At 43.5% G+C, this 22,343-nt stretch overlaps 1 protein-coding gene across 9 annotated transcripts in view; it reads left to right on the forward strand.

The window, feature by feature from the left end:
• The window catches only part of FAR2 (fatty acyl-CoA reductase 2), a 208,782-nt gene extending 190,096 nt beyond the window's left edge, over window positions 1–18,686 (forward strand). For 7 of the 9 annotated variants that reach the window (XM_065570549.1, XM_065570558.1, XM_065570536.1 and 4 more), the window contains 4 exons: window positions 5,159–5,330; window positions 9,736–9,865; window positions 13,611–13,738; window positions 15,903–18,686. In XM_065570549.1, coding sequence (XP_065426621.1) covers window positions 5,159–5,330; window positions 9,736–9,865; window positions 13,611–13,738; window positions 15,903–16,065 — 593 coding nt within the window. In that variant the 3' untranslated portion in view covers window positions 16,066–18,686. The remainder of the gene's footprint in view (window positions 1–5,158; window positions 5,331–9,735; window positions 9,866–13,610; window positions 13,739–15,902) is intronic. The other 2 variants (XR_010593300.1, XR_010593301.1) reach the window with 1 other exon arrangement.
• Window positions 18,687–22,343: the final 3,657 nt, after the last annotated feature.

The following is a 22,343-nucleotide window of genomic DNA, read 5'->3' on the forward strand; positions in this document are numbered from 1 at the left end:
ATTGGGCCTGATGAGCTCTATTTACCACTTTACTCCCATGTTCAAGAGGTGCCACATTGTATTTATCATCACTATCACCTGGATTCGGAGAGGTAAGGTGGGTGTTTTCCTTCTAGGGTTTCATCACAAGGTTCTGCAAGCTAAATCAGGGACTCAGATACAGGAGGTAGCTCATTTGTTTTCAGATTATCCCCTCAGTTACATGTGGGCAAACCCTTTATTTTCAAGTGGATTTGCCCAGGTCTAAATGTAGTAAACAACTGTCTTGTCAATGCAGACAAACTAACAGAATCCTGAGCCGTCTCTCCTAGCTGTTCTGGCTCTGCAGGATTAACTGAGGTAAAAGGCTTTAAATGTCTATTTTTGTCACTAAAGTAAGGAGAAATGACTCTGAATACACTCAAGAAACAGGCCTGCCGAGTGAGAAGGTGCCCTTTTCACATTGCCACTTTTCAGAGTAGAACTGGTGTCAATTCCTCCTCAACCTTAATACCCTCTCTTTAAAGATTTTTAAACTATGACATCAGAAGGAGTTTTGACATCCCGTGGTTACTGTTTAGTGAAGAACCGAGATGAGAACGCTAAATTCTCTGATGCTTAATTCAAATTTCTCCACAAAACATCAACATCTAGTTAACGCTGCCCACGTGAGACTCTCCCTAATGTAAATCCACGCAAGCAGGGAAAATAAAGAATGAAATTATTTCTACAGTGTTACCTGCCCAGCTACACATCAGTCCCAACCCCTCCTGCATATCTCTCCACCTCCAGCAAAGCCAGCAGAACACAATCACCCTTAACTAGGGCTATTAATTTGCTTGTCATTTACTTACTGTCAGTGTTGGCGACTTGGAGATATTGTAATAAAATGATGCCTGTTTATGGGTGAAAACTGAAAAAGTGTGTGTACAAGTGTGTTCACTTAAAATTGTTTTGGTTTGAATTAGTGAGGGTTGGGAGTACTCCATCTGTCAGAGGATCAGGTCATTCCCTTACCAGGGATTTGGCAGTCTCAGGGTACCTCTTGGACTCACCAGTAGCTCTTTTTTTTTTTTTTTTTTTTTCTTAATCTGTATTTAGCTCCGAGGTTGAGGTATTTCCTTGCTGATGTAGACCTTGTCACAGTCATGTATGCTTAGTTCCAAGTGGGCTAAGGGCCATGTTCTCTATTGGAGCCACTCTTGAAAACCACTTGGATGCTTCAGCTACTGTCGAATGTGGCAACTTGCCTGCCTAGTGGATTAGGTTTATGTGGGCACCTGTGTTCCATGCACTGCACTGGTTTACAGTGTGCCTCTGAGTGCAATTCAAGGTGATGGTTGTAGTCATTAAAGCTCTACGTGACTTGAGATGTGATTGTCTTTAGAGACCATCTCATTCTTCATGCACCGTAATCACAGCGGGTTTTAAGTGAAGCAGTTCTGCTGAGAGTCACTAGTAGTGAATTTCTGAGGTCAAGCAAGTGTTCTCAATGGACTTATTTTGTCAAAGCCCATGTTAGCTAACTCAGCTTTATTGTAAGACCTCATCTGTTTGGCCAAAGCTTTGTCTGATCTGAGGCATTTCACTCCCCACACTCTTTGTCTCATGCCTTTGTTAATGGATGCTAATTTGGTATGTCATGGGCTGAGATGCCACAACAGTAAGCAAACTGGAAATTCTTTAAAGAAAGCATGTTAACAGCCTATTTACTGGAGTGTGTAATGTCATCATGTGTCTGGCTCAAAGTGCACTCCCCCATTCCTTCAAAGGTCAAATGCATCAGACCAAATATGCAGAATGATAACAAAGAGGAAGGGCCAATTTTAAAATTCCAGATGAGCAGAATCCATAGGACTTTTGGCAGATTGTCATTGTGGACCTTGGTAATGCAGAGTTGGGGTGCTAGCTTTTGTGTATGTGCACTTCTGCTAGGCTGTATCAAACATGCTTATGTGTCTTAGGGCTTCCTTGACTGGATGAAGTAGTGGAGCTGGTCTTTCAGTTGATGACTCACAAACCTGTCTTTTTTTGGAGCCAAGACTTGTGAATTCTTTTCCCTAATGGCCCAAGGGGGCTGTACTGAATGTATATGGCCACTCATTGTTACAGTTTCTGGATACATATGGAATTCTGTAAAGAAAAAAAAATAGCTTCACTCTAGAATTTTCTACCAGACTAATTTATTTGATTATGTAATTTATCTCACTTCCACCTTTTACTTTTCTCGGTGAACGAATATACAGTAAAGAGAAGCCTCTCCACAAGCAAGAGCATCTCTATCCTGTGGCCCACAAGTGAACTATAGAATTACAAAATAAAAGGAATACTAGCTCTGATGAGACAGTTGCAAAACAAGTTTGAGGAACATTGGACTTTAGCCATTAAGCTCCTTGTAGCATGTTGGAAACAAAGACAAACAACACTGATCTCAAGCTAAAATTATACTGTACTATTTTTTTTAAATGTTGTGTCTAACTCCTCCACCTAGCAAAATCTAACCGGCATCTTCCCAGTCACAGGCTACATTCCTACATATGCTTAAGTAGGAATAGCACAGTGATGAACAGACCATACGATACGTAGCAAAGGACTGGCCAGTCACTAGTCTGGAATCATGCTGTATGAGGATGGTCTAGACATAATTTGTGACACTGAACATTTTGATCTGGTTTTCCATTTGTGACATAAGCCAAGTGAATAAAGCAACAGGAACACTGTTCCATATGGTTGTGTGGTGGGGTGACAACTCACCGGTGCGGCGCCTCCTGCTGGTCATCCTGAGAATTAGCTCTTCCCGCCTGGAGTGCCCTCTGCAGGCCGGTGTCTCGCCTACCGCTGGTGCCGTGTCCCTCCCAGACCCGGTACCCTTTGCCTTGGGGTTCTGCCCCAGCAGTAACCCCCAATCTGGGTCTCCCCTCCCTGGGGAACCCCAACCCTCTAAACTCACCTTGCCTCAGTGGCTATTGCCAGTCATCGTCTAGCCCCCGCTCCCTGGAGCAGACTTCAGTCTGTAAACCACTCATCATCGGCAAGGGGGTTAGGACCTGCTGCCTTTGCCTATCTCTGGGCTGTCCCTCTGCAGCCCCAGTACCTATTTGTAGACCTTTAACTAGGCCTACAGCCTGGGATTTTGCTAGGCTGGAGCTCCCCAGCTCCCTCTGCCCTTCCCCAGCACTGCTCCACCTCAGGTGCCCTGCTCAGCTCCCAGGCAGCCAGGTCCTTCTCTCCAGAAGCTAGAGAGAGAGTCTGTTCCTGAGCTGCTGGCTCACAGCCCTTTTATAGGGCCAGTTGCAGCCTGATTGGGGCGTGGCCCCAGCTGTGGCTACTTTCCCCAATCAGCCTGGCTTTTCCTGCTGCAGCCCTCTCCAGGGCTGCTTTAAGCCCTTCAGGGCAGGAGCGGGATGACCTCCCCGCCACAGGTTCCCATCGAAAAGTAAATTCTTTTGGAGGTATCGGCAGCTGCCTCTGGTCCCAAGGGTCCATTCCAGCATAGAGCTTCCTGTGTAAATGGTCAGGAGGGGTGACATTACAGTGACTCTGTGCTACCTGGGGATTCCCTCATATAGCAGGTTGGAGGAACAGCCCTAAGTATTTTGTTTCTTAGACTTGGTGCACATTACAAAATTACATTGGCTTAGCTACATCACTCAGGGTTGTGAAAAATCCACATCCCTGAGCATCATAGTTAAGCTGACCTAACCCTCAGTGTAGACAGCACTAGGTTGATGGAAGAATTCTTCTGTTGCCCTAGCTACTGCCCCTTGGGGACGTGGGTTACCTATGCTGACAGGAGAACCCTTCCTGTTGGCATAAGCAGTGTCTACACTGAAGCGCTACAGTGGCACAGCTGCCACACTGTAGCTGTGCCATTGTAGCACTTCAAGTGCAGACATACACTTAAGTGCAAACATGAATACAAATGTTGCCATTTTAGTCTCATTTCTCAGGGCTCCATAGGGTATGACTATAATGGAATTAACTTTGTTGTTACATAGACAACAAATCCCACAGAAGTCTGTGGTGTATATGATTTCCAATTAGTTACCCTAAACCAATTCTGCTCTGAAGGAATATGATCAGGATTTCAGAATATACAGTATATAGAATATACAGATATGCTAACTGTTCCTTCTCAGTACAGCCCAGTATATGCACTGGCACTTTTTTGAAAATTAATTAAAGTTCTCTTTTCTTAAGAAATACAATCATAGTTTAAAGTTAATTGGTCAAATTTTGCTCTGTTATATGAGAGTAAATCTGGAGTAACCACTGATATTCATGGCATTCCCCTGGATTTACACCACTGTAATTGAGAGTAGAATTAGAATTCACTGTTGTTGAAAGTTTGAAGCAGAAATTGGCTCCCTCTTGAAATGTTTCCTCCATTATATGTTGTTTCATGATGGTAGAGTTGCTCATGAGTGCTGCCATTAAGTTTTAGTTAGTTATTTGTTTTAAATAACTAGCAGCCCAGATTCATAGATTTTTAAGGCCAGAAGGCTCATTAGATTATTTTATCTGACCTCCTGTGCAATGCATGCCATAGAATAATCCATTTGCTCCTCTATTCAGCCCAATAATTTGTGTTTGACTAAAGCATATCTTTCAGAAAGGCATCCAGTCCTAATATGAAGACTGCATATAGACCTGGATCCTTCCCCCTTTCCCTTTGATGGCAAGATTGCCATGGAGTAGGACCAGTCCCTCAAACCATAATGAATGACAGGGATTTTTGCAAAGAGATTTGTGTTTTTAAAAATGTATAAATATAAAACTGATCAAATTTTGGGCCACACTTATCTTGTCATTCTCTCTTTTTAAGGACAGTGGAAAAGGCAGAGACAGAGACTGCATCAAACACACATTTGTGACAAATATAACAAAGGCCATGCATGAGTTGGGAAATATGTAAAGACCCAATGAGTGGTCTCTCAGTGTTGATTTTTATATCTATAACAACACCACTTCTTTTTACATATGTATATGGTATGAGTTAATCAGCATGAAACAGCCATCTTTCTCCTCTGACAAAATGTAAATCATATTATCCAACTATTCCCCTAGGACCATATTACCTGGTAGTATTAATAGATTTGAGCACATTGATATGCTCATGGCAGCCTGTTCTAAAAGTGATGCATGTCTAATTCAAAATATCTGTTCTGTTATCTTACAGGATACCATGTCATATCCACATTCAAAAGGAACCCCCTTGAGCAGGCCTTCAGAATACCCAGGGCTCAGACGACCTCAAACCACCTGATAAACCAGTACTGGATAACTGTCAGTCATAAGGCTCCAGCCATGCTCTATGACTTCTACTTGAGGTTAACAGGAAGAAAGCCCAGGTGAGAAGTTGCGCTGCTCCATATATTATCATACCTCAAAATATCATAGAGGAGAAGGGCTCTAACATGGGCTGATTTTCTCAGGACTACAGTATCTGCACTCGCTTTAAAGTTCTTGGTTGTCTTCCTTTCTCCAGTACTACTCTTGAGCCATTTACTCAAGAAGAAAGAACTGAACCCCATTTGCTCAGCCCAGCATACGGTTCCCAGCTCTCACAGCTTGCATTGGAGAGTCTTAGGTCTGGTCTATACTACCCGCCTGAATCGGCGGGTAGAAATCGACCTCTTGGGGATCGATTTATCGCGTCCCGTTGGGACGCGACAATCGATCCCCGAATCGGTGCTCTAACTCCACCAGCGGAGGTGGTAGTAAGCGCCGCCGACAAAAAGCGGCAGAAGTCGATTTTGCCGCCGTCCTCACAACGGGGTAAGTCGGCTGCAATATGTCGAATTCAGCTACGCTATTCACGTAGCTGAATTTGCGTATCTTAAATCGACTCCCCGCTGTAGTGTAGATGTACCCTTAGATTTTCAATAAGACTCAGCTCCATAGAGTTGGTCTCAGAATTTATGGTTTCCCAAGCTGCCAGAAGGTCAGGAGTGGCCTCTCCCTCTGGTCCCACTACCAGAGCCCCGCAAAGAGGAATCAGGTCAAGCATAATCATCTAGTGAGGGTAGACAAAAGGGTGGTGCCTCAGTCCTTTACTTTTATTGTCTGTGCTTAAACCTAGCCCTGTTGCCATGCATATTGCAAGCTTTAGATCACTGCAATATCCTGATGTTAGTTCAGTCTATTGTGAAATTGTGTCAATGCATGAAGACACAGGCTTGGCTTCAGAGTGTTACCACACAGTTATTTTTGACCTGTAGGTCAGTGACATGTCCAACAGTCTGACAGTTGGAAAGGTGTGATGAGTGTTTGAGTGTTCGTAAGGTCTGGACTGCATTTAAAAAGAACGTTTACACTTACAGATGATTTCTGAGCATTGGCAACGGTGTAGCTAAGCAAAATGAAGGCATCCATGACCCTTTTGTGGGGGACTCCTGTGTAAATAATATAACTCAGCTTCTTTCCTGCTTTATTACTTGTTTAACAATCACAAAAGAAAGCTTGAACAGTGGACCAGGCCAGCTGCTTTGGCCCACTCAGGCAGCGTATAGCTGGTTTAACCAGACATCTGTAGGGAAATCCCTGGATGGCGTGGAGCTGCTCTAGCAGCTGTGATGTTACCCTCCCCCCTGACATGTCTGAAGGAAATGGGGCATGCACTTAGAGCCCCAGTTATTCCCAACTTCAGGAATGGCCCCAGGAATCATAGAAAACTGGGCATAAATTAGAGCAGTGCAAGAAGCCTCTAGGCCAGTGGTGGGCAACCTGCGGCCCATCAGAGTAATCTGCTGGTGGGCCGCCAGACAGTTTGTTTACATTTGCACGGCTGCCCACGGCTCCCAGTGGCCCCAGTTCACCGTTCCCGGCCAATGGGAGCAGCGGGAGGCGGCGTGGGCTGCAGGGACGTGCTGGCCACCCCTTCCCACAGATCCCATTGGCCGGGAACGACAAACCGCAGCCATTGAGAGCCGTGGGTGGCCGTGCAAATGTAAACAAACTGTCTGGCGGCCCGCCAGTGGATTACCCTAATGGGCTGCAGGTTGCCCACCACTGCTCTAGGCACTGTAATGCAAATAAATAACAGTAATAAGTGCTAAATATAGTTATTGCTGGTGTTACAAATGATGGCCCTTTTCAGCAAGATTGTTGCCACTAAGTCCATAAATTATAAAGCCAGAGGGACCACTGTGATTATCTAGTTTGACGTCCTACATAACACAGGCCATAAGACATCCCTGCAATAATTCTTGTAGTAGATGCAGAAATGTCAGCTATAATCCTAAACTTTAATTTCAAATGCAGTTTGGAATTTATTCAGGCTGAGAAGTACCTCCCACCCCCTGAACTCTCAGATCTCTGAGCTGGGCAAACAGGACACAGCCTTGTATCATTGAGTATTCCACTGACCCTCCCCCAGCTGCCAAACTGTCTCCTTACCCCTCTTCTCCACCTCAGACAAGTAACCCACATGCCTCCTGGGTGTGGTGTTCTGTCCCATCTAGTGGCACTGAGACCACTTAGAGAGAGAGAGATTAATGAGTCTGTTCTATAATCTTAGCTAAGGGCCATATGGCTTTTAGCTCATACAGAAGAGGCTCATGCACTAAACTCCAGAGGTCCCCGGTTCGATCCTGCCAACGACAGGGGTCTGTCGGTGTTACACATAGCCTTGACTTCCTTCTCACCACCCATTGCAACATCTAAATCCAAACCTTCCTCCATCCCATCAGTTTGAATTCTCTTATTGTCCCTCAGATGCCTCTTCCAGCTTCCACACCTTCAAGTAGTTCTTTTCCTTCACACAGCATCATGGTGCCTTCTCCTCTATCTCTGATGCTACATCTTCTGCAGGTCTCCTGCTCCCCAGCAAGTGCCCAGATGATTCAGATTCCCCTTTACCCACTATGGCACCCACCCATAATCTTCCCCCACAAACACTCAGTCCTAACTTCTTAGCCATCAAAATGCATTTACTTTCCAGGTGCCAGCCAGAGTTAACCTGGGTTGAATTGTTACTCCCTGTCAGCTGTTTGGTGGCTTGTGTGGAAGGATTTAGTGGTCAATGTTCAACTCCCTGTGGACAGGAGTCCCCAAAACCCAGCCTCACCGTTGTTATCATCTTCAACAGAGAGGCCAAAGAACAAAGAATGTAGGCCATATTTACAAGATGGGGGACTCTATCCTGGGAAACAGTGACTCTGAACAAGATTTGGGGGTTGTGATGAATAATGAGCTGAACATGAGCTCCCAGTGTGACGCGGTGGCCAAAAGAGGCAATGCAATCCTTGGATGCATAAGCAGGGGGATCTCAAGGAGCAATAGAAAGGTTATTTTACCTCTGAATTTGGCACTGGTATGATCACTGATGGAATACTGCATCCAGTTCTGGTGTCCACAATTCAAGAAGGATGTTGATAAATTGGAGAGGTTTCAGAGAAGAGCTATGAAAATGATTAAAGGATTAGAAAACATGTCTTCTAGTGATAGACTCAAGGAGGTCAATCTATTTGGCTTAGTCAGGAGAAGGTTAAGGGGTGATTACAGTCTATAAATATCTACACAGGGAACCAATATTGAAGAATGGGCTGTTCAGTTTAGCCAAGGAAGGTATAACACAATCCAATGGCTTGAAGTTGAAGTTAGATAAAAAAAAATCTATGCCTTATTTCCAGTCTGAATTTAACAGTGAGAGTAATTAACCACTGGAACAACTTGCCAAGGATTGTGATAGATTCTCCATTGTTGACCATTTTAAAATCAAGATTGGATATTTTTTTTAAAAGATATGCTCTAGGAATTATTTTGGGGTTAGTTCTATTGCCTGTTTTTTATGCAGGAGGTCAGACTAGATGGTCACAATGGCCCCTTCTGGCCTAGGAATCTATGAATCTTTCCTCTGGAAAAGGAACTCTGAGAGATAGCTACCAGACTCTCAGCAGCTATGGTTGTATGACTTTTACAAAAGTCAAGAATCCTTCACTCAGAGTGCTCTGACACCAGGCCCTTCCCATTTAAGAAAGGGGATATCATTTAGAGCACCTGAACTGTTCAAAACTCCTGCAATAGTACACAAGGAGAAAGGGGGTCTGAAAGATACCTATGTTATAGGTATTATGTGTGTCCTAGGTTATAGGACTTAGTCAGTTTGTTACTGTTATTTGGTTCAAACTAGTAAGTTAGGCCATGGTCCTGCAACTGGCTCTGTGTAGGTACAGCATCATGCTCATGTTACAAGGAGTCTGGTGGCACCTTAAAGACTAACAGATTTATTTGGGCATAAGCTTTCGTGAGTAAAAACCTCACTTCTTCCTATGCATCTGAAGAAGTGAGGTTTTTACTCACGAAAGCTTATGCCCAAATATATCTGTTAGTCTTTAAGGTGCCACCAGACTCCTTGTTGTTTTTGTAGATACAGACTAACACGGCTACCCCCTGATACTTGATGCTCATGTTGAGTCTCACTGAAGCCAATAGTGATCTTCTCAGGCACCAGGGTCTGTCCCTGAGGAGCCAGCTACAGGATCAGGGCCTCAGTTGGAATTGTTCTATACTTGCTAAGCAAGTTATCAGCCTGCTGAACAGAAGAGGAGGCTGCTGGATGGCTCAGTCCCAAAACTCAGCTTCACAATAACTAGCAAAAGCAACTAAGGCATTAAGCTCCATGGAGAAACCTATTATGTAAAGTAGGAGAGCCCTGCATGAAACTCCAATTTTCAGATAAGAGCAAGTTCTCCTTATTTCATTATATGTGCTGCTGTGGCTCTGCACGGCGCCGACACCTCTGCACTGTTCCAGGATGATGAAGATCTTCAATCGGCTGCACAAGTCTATGATGCTTCTGGAATATTTCACCTGTCAGTCCTGGGAGTGGTCTTCAGAAAATATGAACATGTTAATGACCCAGCTCAGTCCAGAGGATAGGAGAGTAAGTATACCTATTGCTAAATTGCTCATATTCTCAACCACAGTTGTGTTTACCTCCAGTCTTCCAGCCTATGATATTTGGGTGAGCCTTCGAATAGCATCTTCCAGGGATGGTCAGCATTAAAAACACTTCCTTGAAAGAAAGAGAAATAATTTATTTTCCCCCAGTTTTGTTAACTAGACTTGTACGAGCCTTCAGTTTCGTTTAGGAGGATGTTCTGCTTCTGCAATGCAGCAAAAAAAGGGATGGACCAATCACTGAAGATGGCAACTCGGTGTTTACTCACCCCACCACTGTTCACTTCATGAAAGGGCTTCTGAATAGCTTCCTGCCGGTACTAAAACCAACAACCCTGTGGCACCTTAATCTTGTCCTCTCCACCCTTCAACCCAATGGCAACGTGCTCCCTCTCACATCTCTCCATGAAGGTAATCTTCCTCGTGGCCATCACTTCGGCTCTGCAGGTCAGCGAACTAGCTGCCATGATGGATTACCCCCTTACCCCCACACTTACACTGTCATAAAGACAAGGTTTTTTGCGACTGCATCCCACGTTCCTCCCAAAGGTGGACTCAGAGTTCCACCAAAACCAATCTATCCACCTCCCAGTCTTCCATCCTAAGCCACACGTCTTCCCTGCAGACAGTCTTCCCTCCATTCCCTCAACGTCTGTGATGCGTGAGCATTCTACCTCCACAGAACGTATGCCTTTCGCATGTCAACAAGACTGTTAATTTCCATTGCTGACAGATTCAAGGGCCAAGCCCTCTCCTCCCAACAAATCTCAAAATGGGTATCCAGCTGTATCTAAGAATGCTACACATCCCGCCGCCTGACGGAATTACAGTGCACTCAATGCAGGCGCAAGCAGCCACATCCAGCTCCCTAGCAGATGTCTCCTGGCAGACATCTGTGGGGCCACGACGTGGTGTTCAGTACATACCTTCACCACCCATTACAGTATCACCCAAGAGACGTCTGAAGACACTGCAGTGGTCCATGCCATATTGCAGGCTGTGCTACCTCTTGCATCTTGGCACCCATCTCCATGCTGATCACTGCTCGATACTCACCCACATTTGGAATACATATAGGGACCACAACACGAAGAAAAAGATGTTACTTACCTGTCCAGAGACAATCTGTACCTGCTGAGAGTGGGGGACAGAGTGAGGGCAGTGGCTTCAGCAGATGTTACTGAGTCTGCTCAATCCATGTGAGCATGCTCAGTACAAGCCAAGCAGCATCTCTGGGGGCACACGTGCAGGGATGGCTCTATGTATTTTGCCGCCCCAAGCACGGCAGTCAGGCAGCTTTCGGCAGCGCACCTGCGGGAGGTCTGGCTGGTAATGTGGATTTGGCAGCATGCCTGTGGGAGGTCTTCCGGTCCCGCAGCTTCAGCATACCTGCCGCCGAAGCCGCAGGACTGGTGGACCTCCCACAAACGTGCTGCTGAAGGCTCCCTGATTGCCGCCCCCACAGTGACTGGCAGGCCACCCCAGGCATGCGCTTGGTCCGCTGGTGCCTGGAGCCACCCCTGGACACGTGACCCTTTGTGCCTCCCACCCACACGTCACCTCTGCCTGTAACTGGAGGTTCTTCGAGATGTGTGGTCCCTATTTGTAGTCAAATACCTGTCCTCCGTCCCCTTTGCTGCGGACTGATCTACTCAGCGGTAAGAGAGTGACTGAAGAGACATTGACCCCCATGACCGAATATAACCTTGCCTGAGATGCAAGGTGACTCATAACGCATGTGCCAGTCAGTGGACACTGCTACAAAAATCTTTCAGATCCGGCGCATGGCACACGTTTGGAATACAAATAGGGACCACATATCTTGAATAACCTCCAGTTACAGGACAGTAACCTCTTCTTTCCATTGATGTCACTGGGAGTTGAACAGGGCTGTAAGTACAATATTTTAGAAAATAGTACAGTATCTTAGCCAGAGAAAACACACAGTGTGAACAAGTTCTTGTTAGATTTGAGCAGCCGTAGAGCAATAACTGAAGGATGTCAAAATCGAATGTACTCTTTGCTGGTTTTAAGTACTTCTGTACATGAGTGGGGCAGTGATGGAAAGATAAGCAACAGGGCTGAAGGAATACAATGAGCAGATCTAGGATGAGTTTCAACGTACCTGTGGGGCTGTATCATATACTTGTGGAGAGATGGGGACTCAGTGATCAAATAAAATTGGTCTAGTCCCTTGTGAAATCCTCATGCAGATCCCCAGTGTAGAGATGTGGTACAAAACCTCACAAGTCATGGAACCCCTACACTGTGGATCTAGAGAGGCAGCAAATTCCAGGTATAGCTAAGTAACCTTCCTGTTTTCTGTGGCCATACCCAGAATTCTCTTCTAGCTCACACCCCTGCTGATGCCAGTGCTCTCGCACCAAGCTGAAAGGGTTGGGTGGGCTTGAGAGTGAAGAGTTCTTTTCTGCATATCTTCCTTGAAAATACTTCTGTGGCATCACATCAGCCATCTTGTTATTGATTCATAAAACCCTGCTTCACAGTTAACAGTTCACTCTGCAAAGAAAGCACTTCCTCTTCATTCTTTTTTGATTAAGCTGTTTCTTCGCTCTGTTAGACCTGTAATCCCCTGAGAGCATTGCTGACACCTTTTCCATTTAAAATCTTGATCTATGAAACTAAATGTCTTTAGCAAGGCAATCAGACAAATTGATGTCAAACAACTGAATAATCAATTTCTTGGATTTCTGGAGCCACAGATGCCAAGAGAGAACATAGCTCTGCCCAGCTGAATTACTGACACAGGGGGACCTTTTGATTCAGTGTCTGGTCCATTTATTTTCACTAAAAATATAATCCCAGTATGACACCAGTGAACAGGGACTTGTTTTGATGTATTCTCAATATGCAGTCTCTGTTCTAGCAAGGTGGTATTTTTTGTATGTGTGTGACTCTACATATACGGATAACTGCATGCAAGACAGTTGGCAGGAAATAACTAGTTTTTTAAAGTCGGAGGGTTGTGAGTTGAAAGCAGAGTCAGGTGACTAATGAAGAGTACTATGATAGAGTTGGGGTACGTCTATACTTACTTCCTGGTCCGGATGTAAGCGATCAATCTTCTGGGATCGATTTATCGTGTCTTGTCTAGACGTGATAAATCGATCCCGGATCGATCCCGGAAGTGCTTGCCGTCGACGCCGGTACTCCAGCTCAGCGAGACGAGTACGCGGCATCGACGGGGGAGCCTGCCTGCTGCATCTGGACCCGCGGTAAGTTCGGACTAAGGTACTTCGAATTCAGCTACGTTATTAACGTAGCTGAATTTGCGTACCTTAGTCCGAAGAGGGGGGTTAGTGTGGACCAGGCCTTGGAGTAACATTTTTTCATTGTATCAAAGGGGTAGCCATGTTAGTCTGGATCTGTAAGAAGCAACAAAGAGTCCTGTGGCACTTTATAGACTAACAGAAGTACTGGAGCATAAGCTTCCGTGGGTGAATACCCACTTCGTCAGACACATGTTTGATGAAGTGGGTGTTCACCCACGAAGGCTTATGCTCCAAAACTTCTGTTAGTCTATAAGGTGCCATAGGACTCTCATTTTTTCATTGCACATTTCTTCATTGAATCTTGTGGTTTGGAAATTTTTAGGCTTTGTTCTGAGTGGAGCTCAGTTCAAGATCACAGCATGAAGTTGTACAGCTTTACTCTTACTGCAAATCCAAATGTTGCATTTAATTAACTTTCCTTTTCTTTAATTCCAGTTATTCAACTTTGATGTGCGTCAGCTGCATTGGTCGGAATACATTGAAAATTACTGCATAGGAGCGAAGAAATATTTGCTGAATGAGGACATGTCTGGGATTCCTGCTGCAAAGCAGCACTTACGAAAGTAAGCCATACGTGGTCAACTGTGGCAACAGCCCCCCAGCTGCCTTGGGTAGCTGTATATAAGGGTTTTTAAGGCAAGGGTTTCCATTTTAATGAATGATACAATTCCTGGGACGAGGACAGATGAATCATACCTGTGTCAAGTTGAGAATGATCTCATGTGAGATAAAAATGGCATAACTCACTATTTACATCAGCTGAGGATCTGGCCTAATATTTCCTTGCCCATCTTGTGAAGAAAAAGGGGTTTGGGCTGGCCCCATAGTCCAGCAGCAGCACATTATACTATCATGGAAGCAGTCAATCCTGCTCACCAGTGAGTTATTAGTCAATCTCCCCCCCACCCCGCCCGCAAAGTGGCAGAGAGGGGTTACAGATCTGTTGCTGCAGAAGATCCAAAGGTTCATTCAGGACAGGAAAAAATAAAGGGGTGAGGAGCAGCTTTGGATTTAGGGAAACTCCTTTCCAGGGGTTGTGTAAAACTCCTGACAATTTCCAGGGGTTGTGTAAAACTTTAAAACAGAATCTAGAAATACACTTGTACTGGAGATTGGGGAGATTTTACCCTCACTCCCTGTCTCCCATTCCCAAATAAAATAGAGGCTTCAAAGTTGGATTAGGTATTTTGGAACTAGAACCTATCAAGTTCTAAACAGGGCTGGCTCCAGGCACCAGCCTAGCAAGCAGGTGCCTGGGGCGGCCAATGAAGAGGCGGGGCGGCACGTCGGGCCATTCGGCACATCCAGCCATTCGGCAGCGGGGCCATCACTCCCTCTCGGAGCGAAGGACCTGCCGCCGAATTGCCGCCCTAGAATGAAGCGGTGGTAGAGCTGCCGCTGCTTGTGATCGCAGCTTTTTTTTTTTTTTTTCCCCCTCTCTCTGCTTGGGGTGGCAAAAACGCGAGAGCCAGCCCTGGTTCTAAAACTTTCTAAATTAAAGATCTTGGGTTCCTTTTTTCAAATTAAAAAAAGTATAAGCCCTGCTCATCTCCTCCAGACCAAATACTCGGAAGTGCCAAAGAACATGCAAAGGGGGACAGAGGCACTTCTGCTGGAGGACCAGTGTTATGCCTTTCAAGGAACAGCACTTTTCACTCTGGAAAACACTTGCTGCTGTGAAACTACAAGTGTAAGACAGGCTGTTGCCATTGCTGGGATGTCACAAATGAATCATAAGTTTGAGTAATTTTTAAAGATTTATATTCCTAGTTTCTAAGTGCTTCTATAATAAATCAGGAACATATAAGCTACATAGTAACCCAAATGGATAGCATAAACTCCATCACTACCAGTACCAGCCAAAATAGCAAAATAAAGCGCACACACACAAAAGACTAAGCAATCTTGACCAGGCTAGGTCACAGCTAGTTTGCTTTTGTCCGGATACTCATCTTGGCCAGACACTGGGAAAGTAAGGAATGTGTAGAATTGTAGAATCTGTGTTTGACAAAAGGTAGACACAGAGATTAATATAATCAGCATAATAATGACATTTTAGCCTAAATCCTCTCACAGTTTCCCCAAATGGCTTGACATGCACAATGAACAGGGGTGGTGGAAAAAAACAGAACCCTGCGAGACCCTGAAAGTGGACCATTGGGGAGGATGAATCATTGCCCGACATTACCTGTCTGAGATGTTGCAGCAAGGGAGGAACAAACCCACTGAAGGGGCATTTTGTCAATCCCTGCAAACATTCCATAAGCCAGTCGCCAAAACTTCATTGTCAACGTTATTAAAAGTTGCTGACACACCAGCGTAAAACATGGACAATAGGACATCTCTTAGTCCATCCCTAGGCAATTGACTGTCAATGTTAATTCAGTCTCAGTTCTGGTCTGAAATCAGAATGCATGGAATCAAAGACATCTGGGGCATGCTGGTGTAGCTGAATCTATCACATCACTGCATTATAATTTCAATGCATGGTCATGTAGGAGGCAACAGCTTTGGGACACAAAGGAGACACCTGTTTAGGCACCAATATCCTTGCTAATAAACAGAAAAGGCAGGAGTGCCACATCATTCCACTTTATAAATAAGATCACTTTAAAAGTGTTCTGCAATGCAGAAATTCCTCTTTAAGTTTGATCCAAAAATGTTAAGGCTGCATCTCAGTATTGTTTTAAGTAATTTTTCTTAATGTCCTTCTCTTTTATTTGTCAGGCTAAGGAACATCCAGTATGCATTCAACACCACCCTCCTTGTGATCATCTGGCGCATTTTCATTGCACGGTCGCAGATGGCTCGCAACATCTGGTACTTCGTTGTGAGCCTTTGCTATAAGTTCCTTTCCTATTTCAGAGCATCAAGTACCCTCAGGCACTGAAATAGCCAGTCAGCAGCCAAAAGGACCTTCCTCTCCTTTAAACAGCATCTATGGGCATCTGGGCTTGAAAGTAGCAGGGAATCCACCACAACCAACAGCTGCCTGCAGTCAATGTGCCCTGTTACTATGATCACAATTATCTTTTTACTAATGCTTTAATATGTGACGATCTTTCTTCCATAGGACCATGCTAATTTTAAAGCCATAACTGAAGCTTTAGGCATGGGTTATTCTGGGTCTTTTGTCTAGATTCTGGTGTGCAAGAGGATGGATTAACCAAAGCTGCCATCTTTCCATCCAAAGTCTAAGAGCTAAACACTCTCATCCCTACCTCCCTCCTTAACAGTTGCAGATTTTAAAGTCATAGAAATTAGGAAAGGAATATGATAAGACAAGAAAATATCAAAGAAATAAATCAGTGAGAGGTTTTCTTAAATGCAATTCACAAATTCTAGCTCAATGAAACCAACAGGGCCAAATACCTTCTTAGATTGTGAAACCACATTTTTTATGTCACTCAAACCTAAAGGAAGTAAGGAAAAGTAAACTGTGGAAGGCTGATGAATGTGGTTTAGATCTCTATCTCAGGTTCCCAAGGACTGATACTTTCAAGCCCTGATTGATGAGATATACAGAAGCCGTGTACGTTTTTTATCAGCATGAACACACACACAAGTGACTTTACTATGGAGAGGCATTAATCTCTATAATTTGTCTTCCATTAAAAAGCCCTCTTTTATCACCTCTATAGCTCTTGCTTGGAAAATTTGTGTGGCCTGAGAGTAGTTATATTTACTCTCAACATTGAAGGAGAATGCTTGTGCAAACCTTGAAGAAAATTAATAAAGGTGTTTTTGAATCAGTCATTTAAAAAAATCACCATGAAATTCTGATTTTTGGCTAACATTTTTGTCTAGCTGAAAAACACCTTGTTACTCCCCTTTCAAACTTTCCATATACACCTCTACCTCAACATAACGCTGTCCTCGAGAGCCAAAAAATCTTACCGCATTATAGGTGAAACCGTGTTATATTGAACTTGCTTTGATCCACTGGAGCGCAGAGCCCCGCCCCCCTGGAGCGCTGCTTTACCGCGTTATATCCAAATTCGTGTTATATCAGGTTGCGTTATATTGGGGTAGAGGTGTAGTTAAATTCCCCTGAAAATTCCTGCACCCACTTTGTTGAAGAAAGTGTCATTAAGCAAAGTTAGTAACAGTGTTTTGTTGTGGATCATGCGTCCTGATCTTGCTCCCATTGATGTCAGTCTGAGTAATAGGCCCATTTCTGTTTTCATGGATGCCAATAGGCATTTTTCATTGACTTCTGTTGCAGAGGGATTGCACATGATATATGTAAGACATATTGCTCTATCAGCTTGCTGCAGCTTAGAAGGCGGACAAGGAGTTGCAATTAGGGTCCCATTGAAAGTCTGATTTTTGTATAAAAAAATAAATAAAAGATACCTTATTAAGCTTTCAGTTTTTAAATTATTAAGTCTCATTGACAACTGGAACATTTTCTTTACATTTAGTGAATTGAGTGAGCATTTGTTAAGATTAAAAGACTTTAAAATTACTCCTTTTTAAAATGTTTGCAAGTTTCCAATCTGTCCAACTTTGTGCCTTCTGCCTGCCCAAGCAAGTAACATTGCATCACAAAATGTGATACAAGAAGCAGTTTTCAAGGCCAAGAATAGTCAAATGTCTATGAAGTGGCCATTATTTCAAAATTATACCTGCTTCTGACAGTGAAGGCAACAGAGGGGGGAAAATCGTGGCCACAAGCAATATTTTTCTTTTAAAAAGTGAAAAGAACGAGTCAAGTTACCTCTCCTTCCGCATCCTCTACAGGACCATTTTCCAAATGAGAGTAACAGAGTTTAAACAAGTTGCCAAAGGAGGCTTTTGGTGGATCCCAGAATGTAGACGCTCCTCCCCCAGCTCTCTGAAATGGTAAAACCACGTCTTCTCACTAGACCACAGTACCTCTCCTACAGATTGCTTCAAGTCTCTGTACTTATGTCAAGTGTAAAATGGGCTACTAATGCTTAACCACCTTTGTAAGGTGTGTTGAGGTCTTAGGATGAAAAAGTGCTTTGTAAATGCAAAACTTTGTTAGCCACGTTTTTTCAGGTGGAGTAAGACAGACACAGAGGTTCAGTGAGGTGTCAAGCAGGCACTGCATCCTACTGGCTTAGCTGCTGGTTGTGCAATCAGGACATGTGGTTTTCTAGCCTTGGATCAGACATGTCATGTGCTATGACTCTTTAACAGTGTTTGAAGTGAAGGTCAGGTGCACTGTACTTGTATGCATCACTAATATAGCTACTTAGTGAATGCGCCTAAGTTGTCAGGTCCACATGGAAGGAGGCAGGGCTGTCTCTGCAGGATGCATTGTTAGCTAGACCTGCACAACTCACTCCTTTATTTTAATAAGCAGGTGGCACATTCATCCCACTGATTTAAAACACTATCTTCATTTACCTGCACACAAGAGAAAATGAAAGGTTAAAAATAAACAAAACCTGGGTCATTCTGAAAACAAAAAACCTTCACTAAAAAAAGTCCCGTTAAGGATGCAAATTAGCACCAATGAACTGACCAAGCACATTTACAAAATCCAAGCATTTAAAAAGAAAGAAACAAATAGCTATGGCAATCTTAACTCTTACCCTGCCCACATAACAGACCCAATCCTACAATCAGATGCAGCAGGGCAAACCTTTCAGCTCACATGGAGCTCCATTGAAAGCAGTGGGGCTCTGAACATATCTGATGTGAAAGATCTACACCACACACACTATTTTCACAGATTCGAGTTATATTGATCCCCACCATCCCCTTCCTTTGGCCAGACCTACTTGTGACTGGTCATTCGCATATGCTATGCCCACCCCAACCAGTCTGTCTCCCCACATGCCTTGAACATGTCAGGACCCTTGTATCTGCATGAGAATCAGGATGCAGTAGTTTTCACTCAGGAGGCTGGTGGTACCAACTTTAAGTTTTTCTAGGCACCTTAGTATTTTGCCAAATGCAACCATAGGAGCAAAGTGGGCCCTTTCTTTCTCACCCTTGAAGAGCAGCAGAGCTGGTTGGGGATATTGCAAATGCACAACTGTATCCACTTCTTCTCGTTCCAAGTGGCAAACTGTATTCTGGAGAGCTTTCACTGTCTGCCCTGTCATCCTCTCAGCCTCATCCTTGTCTCTGAGGAATTCCAGCATTTCCAGCAAATAGCCCCTGACCTGTATTGCCTTTCCTGAGTGGAAGACCAGGTTGCTAATTCCTCTAAACCTGAGCATAAGTATGATAAAATTTACATCTTTAATCCTCTCTTTCACGTGGCTCAGAACATCATCTCCTGATTGAGATCTTTCTGTGGACCAAAAAAGGTCTCATCAAGGACATCTCTGGCCATGATGTTCTGGTGCTTATGTTGACAACCTGGTGGAAATTCTCACTGAGCTCAGGCTTGCAGTGATTTCCCTGGGCTCTTGAGATCTTTACGACCTCACACCAACGGTCTATGGGACTTTTGCAATAGTCTCCAAACACTGTGCTCATCAACATACAGCCACTCTTTCTCAGTGAACTCAAAGCCGGGGGAAGTTCTTGCTAAAAAAAGGAAACAGATGCTTGCTTTGCCTTTGCCCTCCCCCTCCTTTTGACAAAATGAAGCCAAATCCAGTTTAGTTTATCTTTTTAAAAAGTTGCAGTTTTAAAGAGGTCCTGTAGGAAATCACACTTATTGGCTCATTGGCATTACACTTCCTGGGCAAAACTAATTTTTCAGTTTGGTGGCAGTTTTGGAAAAAAAATTGGTTTGGGTCAAAGAATGTGAAATTTTTTGGAATTTTTGGTGAATTGAAAAAAAAACCCCACCGTGGGTCCCTTCCAAAGCAGGGATTTAAACCTCAATCTCCCACATCCCATGTGAGTGCCCCAACCACTGGACTAAAGAGCATAAGGAAAGGTGGCAATAGCAGCAGCACCATCACCTTCTCTTCCTGCCATGGCCAAAATTATTGGTGTCTCATTTGTGAATAGGTTTGGGTTGATCAAAGCTGCATCTTTTGTTGAATAAACTATTAATAAAAAAAATTTCCATCCAGTGCGGAGTCATAAGTATACATGACTCACCCAGAGGGAAGGTTGCAGAAATGAGCTGATAGCATCTTTATGAGCGGAGGCCAGTTGGGCTAGAGATTTTTGCTGAGGCAGCATGCTTAGTCCTGTGCAAAGTAGTGGCTGCACTTTCCTGTATCATCTTGTTGACAGACGACATGCTGTTGACCAATCAGAGCTACATCTAGTTTCCTTTTGCCATGGGTGGGACTCAGCAATAGCCTAGAATCTTCCTTGCTCCCCCATTGCCCTTTATGAACAAGCAACTTTGAAGACAAAACTGGTCACATACTTTACAATCATGACAGTTTATTTGCCCCAGCATCACAAAACAGGATAGGATCAGTTACCATTTGTACCCAGTAGACTTACCATGCAGTTACCACAACATATTGTGACAGAATGCTGGAGAGTTGTCGTAGTTACTCGGGAAACTAACCTGCGATACGCTGAACCCAATGTACTCTTGTTTTAGTCAATATTATACACACACGCATCAGGCTATAGCTATAAGCTGAGTGGTATGTAGAAGCTATGGAACACTGAATATCGTTTCATTGTCAAATGATTTCTGTGTTATAGAAAGTCTGTCAAACTGTTAGCTTTCAAATAACAAATTGTATACTTTTTTAAACTAAATACCCCTGCTAAAAATCACCACAATTAATCTGAATATGCCATTTGACTGACAAGTCAATTTGTTTCCAGAGAATTTGCTGCAAAATGAGGTTTTTCAATACATTTGCAGGAAAACTTGACAACCAGGCCACATTTCTTGGGGGCCCTTTTGGTCAGCTTTTGCTGCTGCATGATGTTTTCAAGGCGACCTGGTGCACCTCTGTGTGTGGGGGTGAGTGTACATATCTATATGTGTATTTATACATTTTCAGCACCAATCATCACACTACTTCCAGAAATGTTGCAACTATCTGATCTTTTTGAAAGGCCAGGCTGTAACCATTTATTATGTGCTTTTCTTCATCAAATTAAGATGAAGTCAAAAACCCCTTCCTAATTTCCTAGGTTTAAAAAAAAAAAAAAAAAGTCCACCAGCACTGTTAAATAATCAGTCATCGTACATGAATCCTTATGCAACTTGGAAAAGGCGGGGGCAGGGGCTTTTTGTTTGTTTTTAAATAAACTGCAGCTTCATGATTTAAAGCGTGGTGTTGCTCCTCTTGCACTGAAGTTCTACTGCAGACAACAAGGATGAACTTGTTGTTCAACTGGGCCTTGTATTCTAGCGCAGAATAGATAATATATTGTACATTCCCGGCAAATGTATCAGTAATGATCTTGCTAAATGGTGCTACACCTTGGTAAGAAGGTGATTAAAAACTTACTTAAGGGCAAATAAAAATGTGCGTATTAGGAGTAATTTAACAGAATTAAAAAGGTACTATCCCGGTTTCTCAGTTACTAAAGAAAAAAATTGTGATATTTTTTCAACGAGTACCATAGAAAATGAAACTGCTTATATATTGTTTCTTGATCACTAAGCATAATCTTGACAATAGAATGAACCCCCTTTATAGTAAAATATTGTCCCACTGCCCAAAGTTTATATGGTTATAACTGATATTTCTATACACTTTTCCCTATGAGACAATTTACTGTTATAAATGTTACTTATGAAGTTTCTAATTCAAAAGTGTAATGTTTTGAGCCCTCCATGTCAAAGTTGTAAGGTCACAGAATACAAGAACCTCAGCCACAAAATTGCTAATATTAATTTTATGTTATTTTAAACCTTTAATAAATAAAATATTTTAAAACAGTTGTTATCATGCATTAATCTTCTGGAGTTGCTGAGGAAAAGTTATTTACGAGCAATGGTGTTTTTCCATACGCCTGTTCTTCACCATTTCAAAACTTGGGGTGGAAAAGGGTATGTTTTACATGGACTTAGCTCAAGCCCTCCACCTACAGGATTCAGGAGGCAAAAGGCAGATAAAGGGGCTATAAGGGGAGAGAGAATTTCTACATTTAGCTTGGGAAAGAGCATGGTTTGGGATATAGACACATCCTCTTTGTTTTTTTTCTACATGGGTGCCCACCAGACACCCTTACACCTGGAAAGTGAAGGGGACATAGCTTCAGCAGGGGGTAAATGGTTGTTGCTCCACTGACAATTTCCACCGGCTGAGG

The sequence above is a fragment of the Chrysemys picta genome, chromosome 1 (genome assembly GCF_011386835.1).
Source record: "Chrysemys picta bellii isolate R12L10 chromosome 1, ASM1138683v2, whole genome shotgun sequence".
NCBI lineage: Eukaryota > Metazoa > Chordata > Testudines > Emydidae > Chrysemys > Chrysemys picta.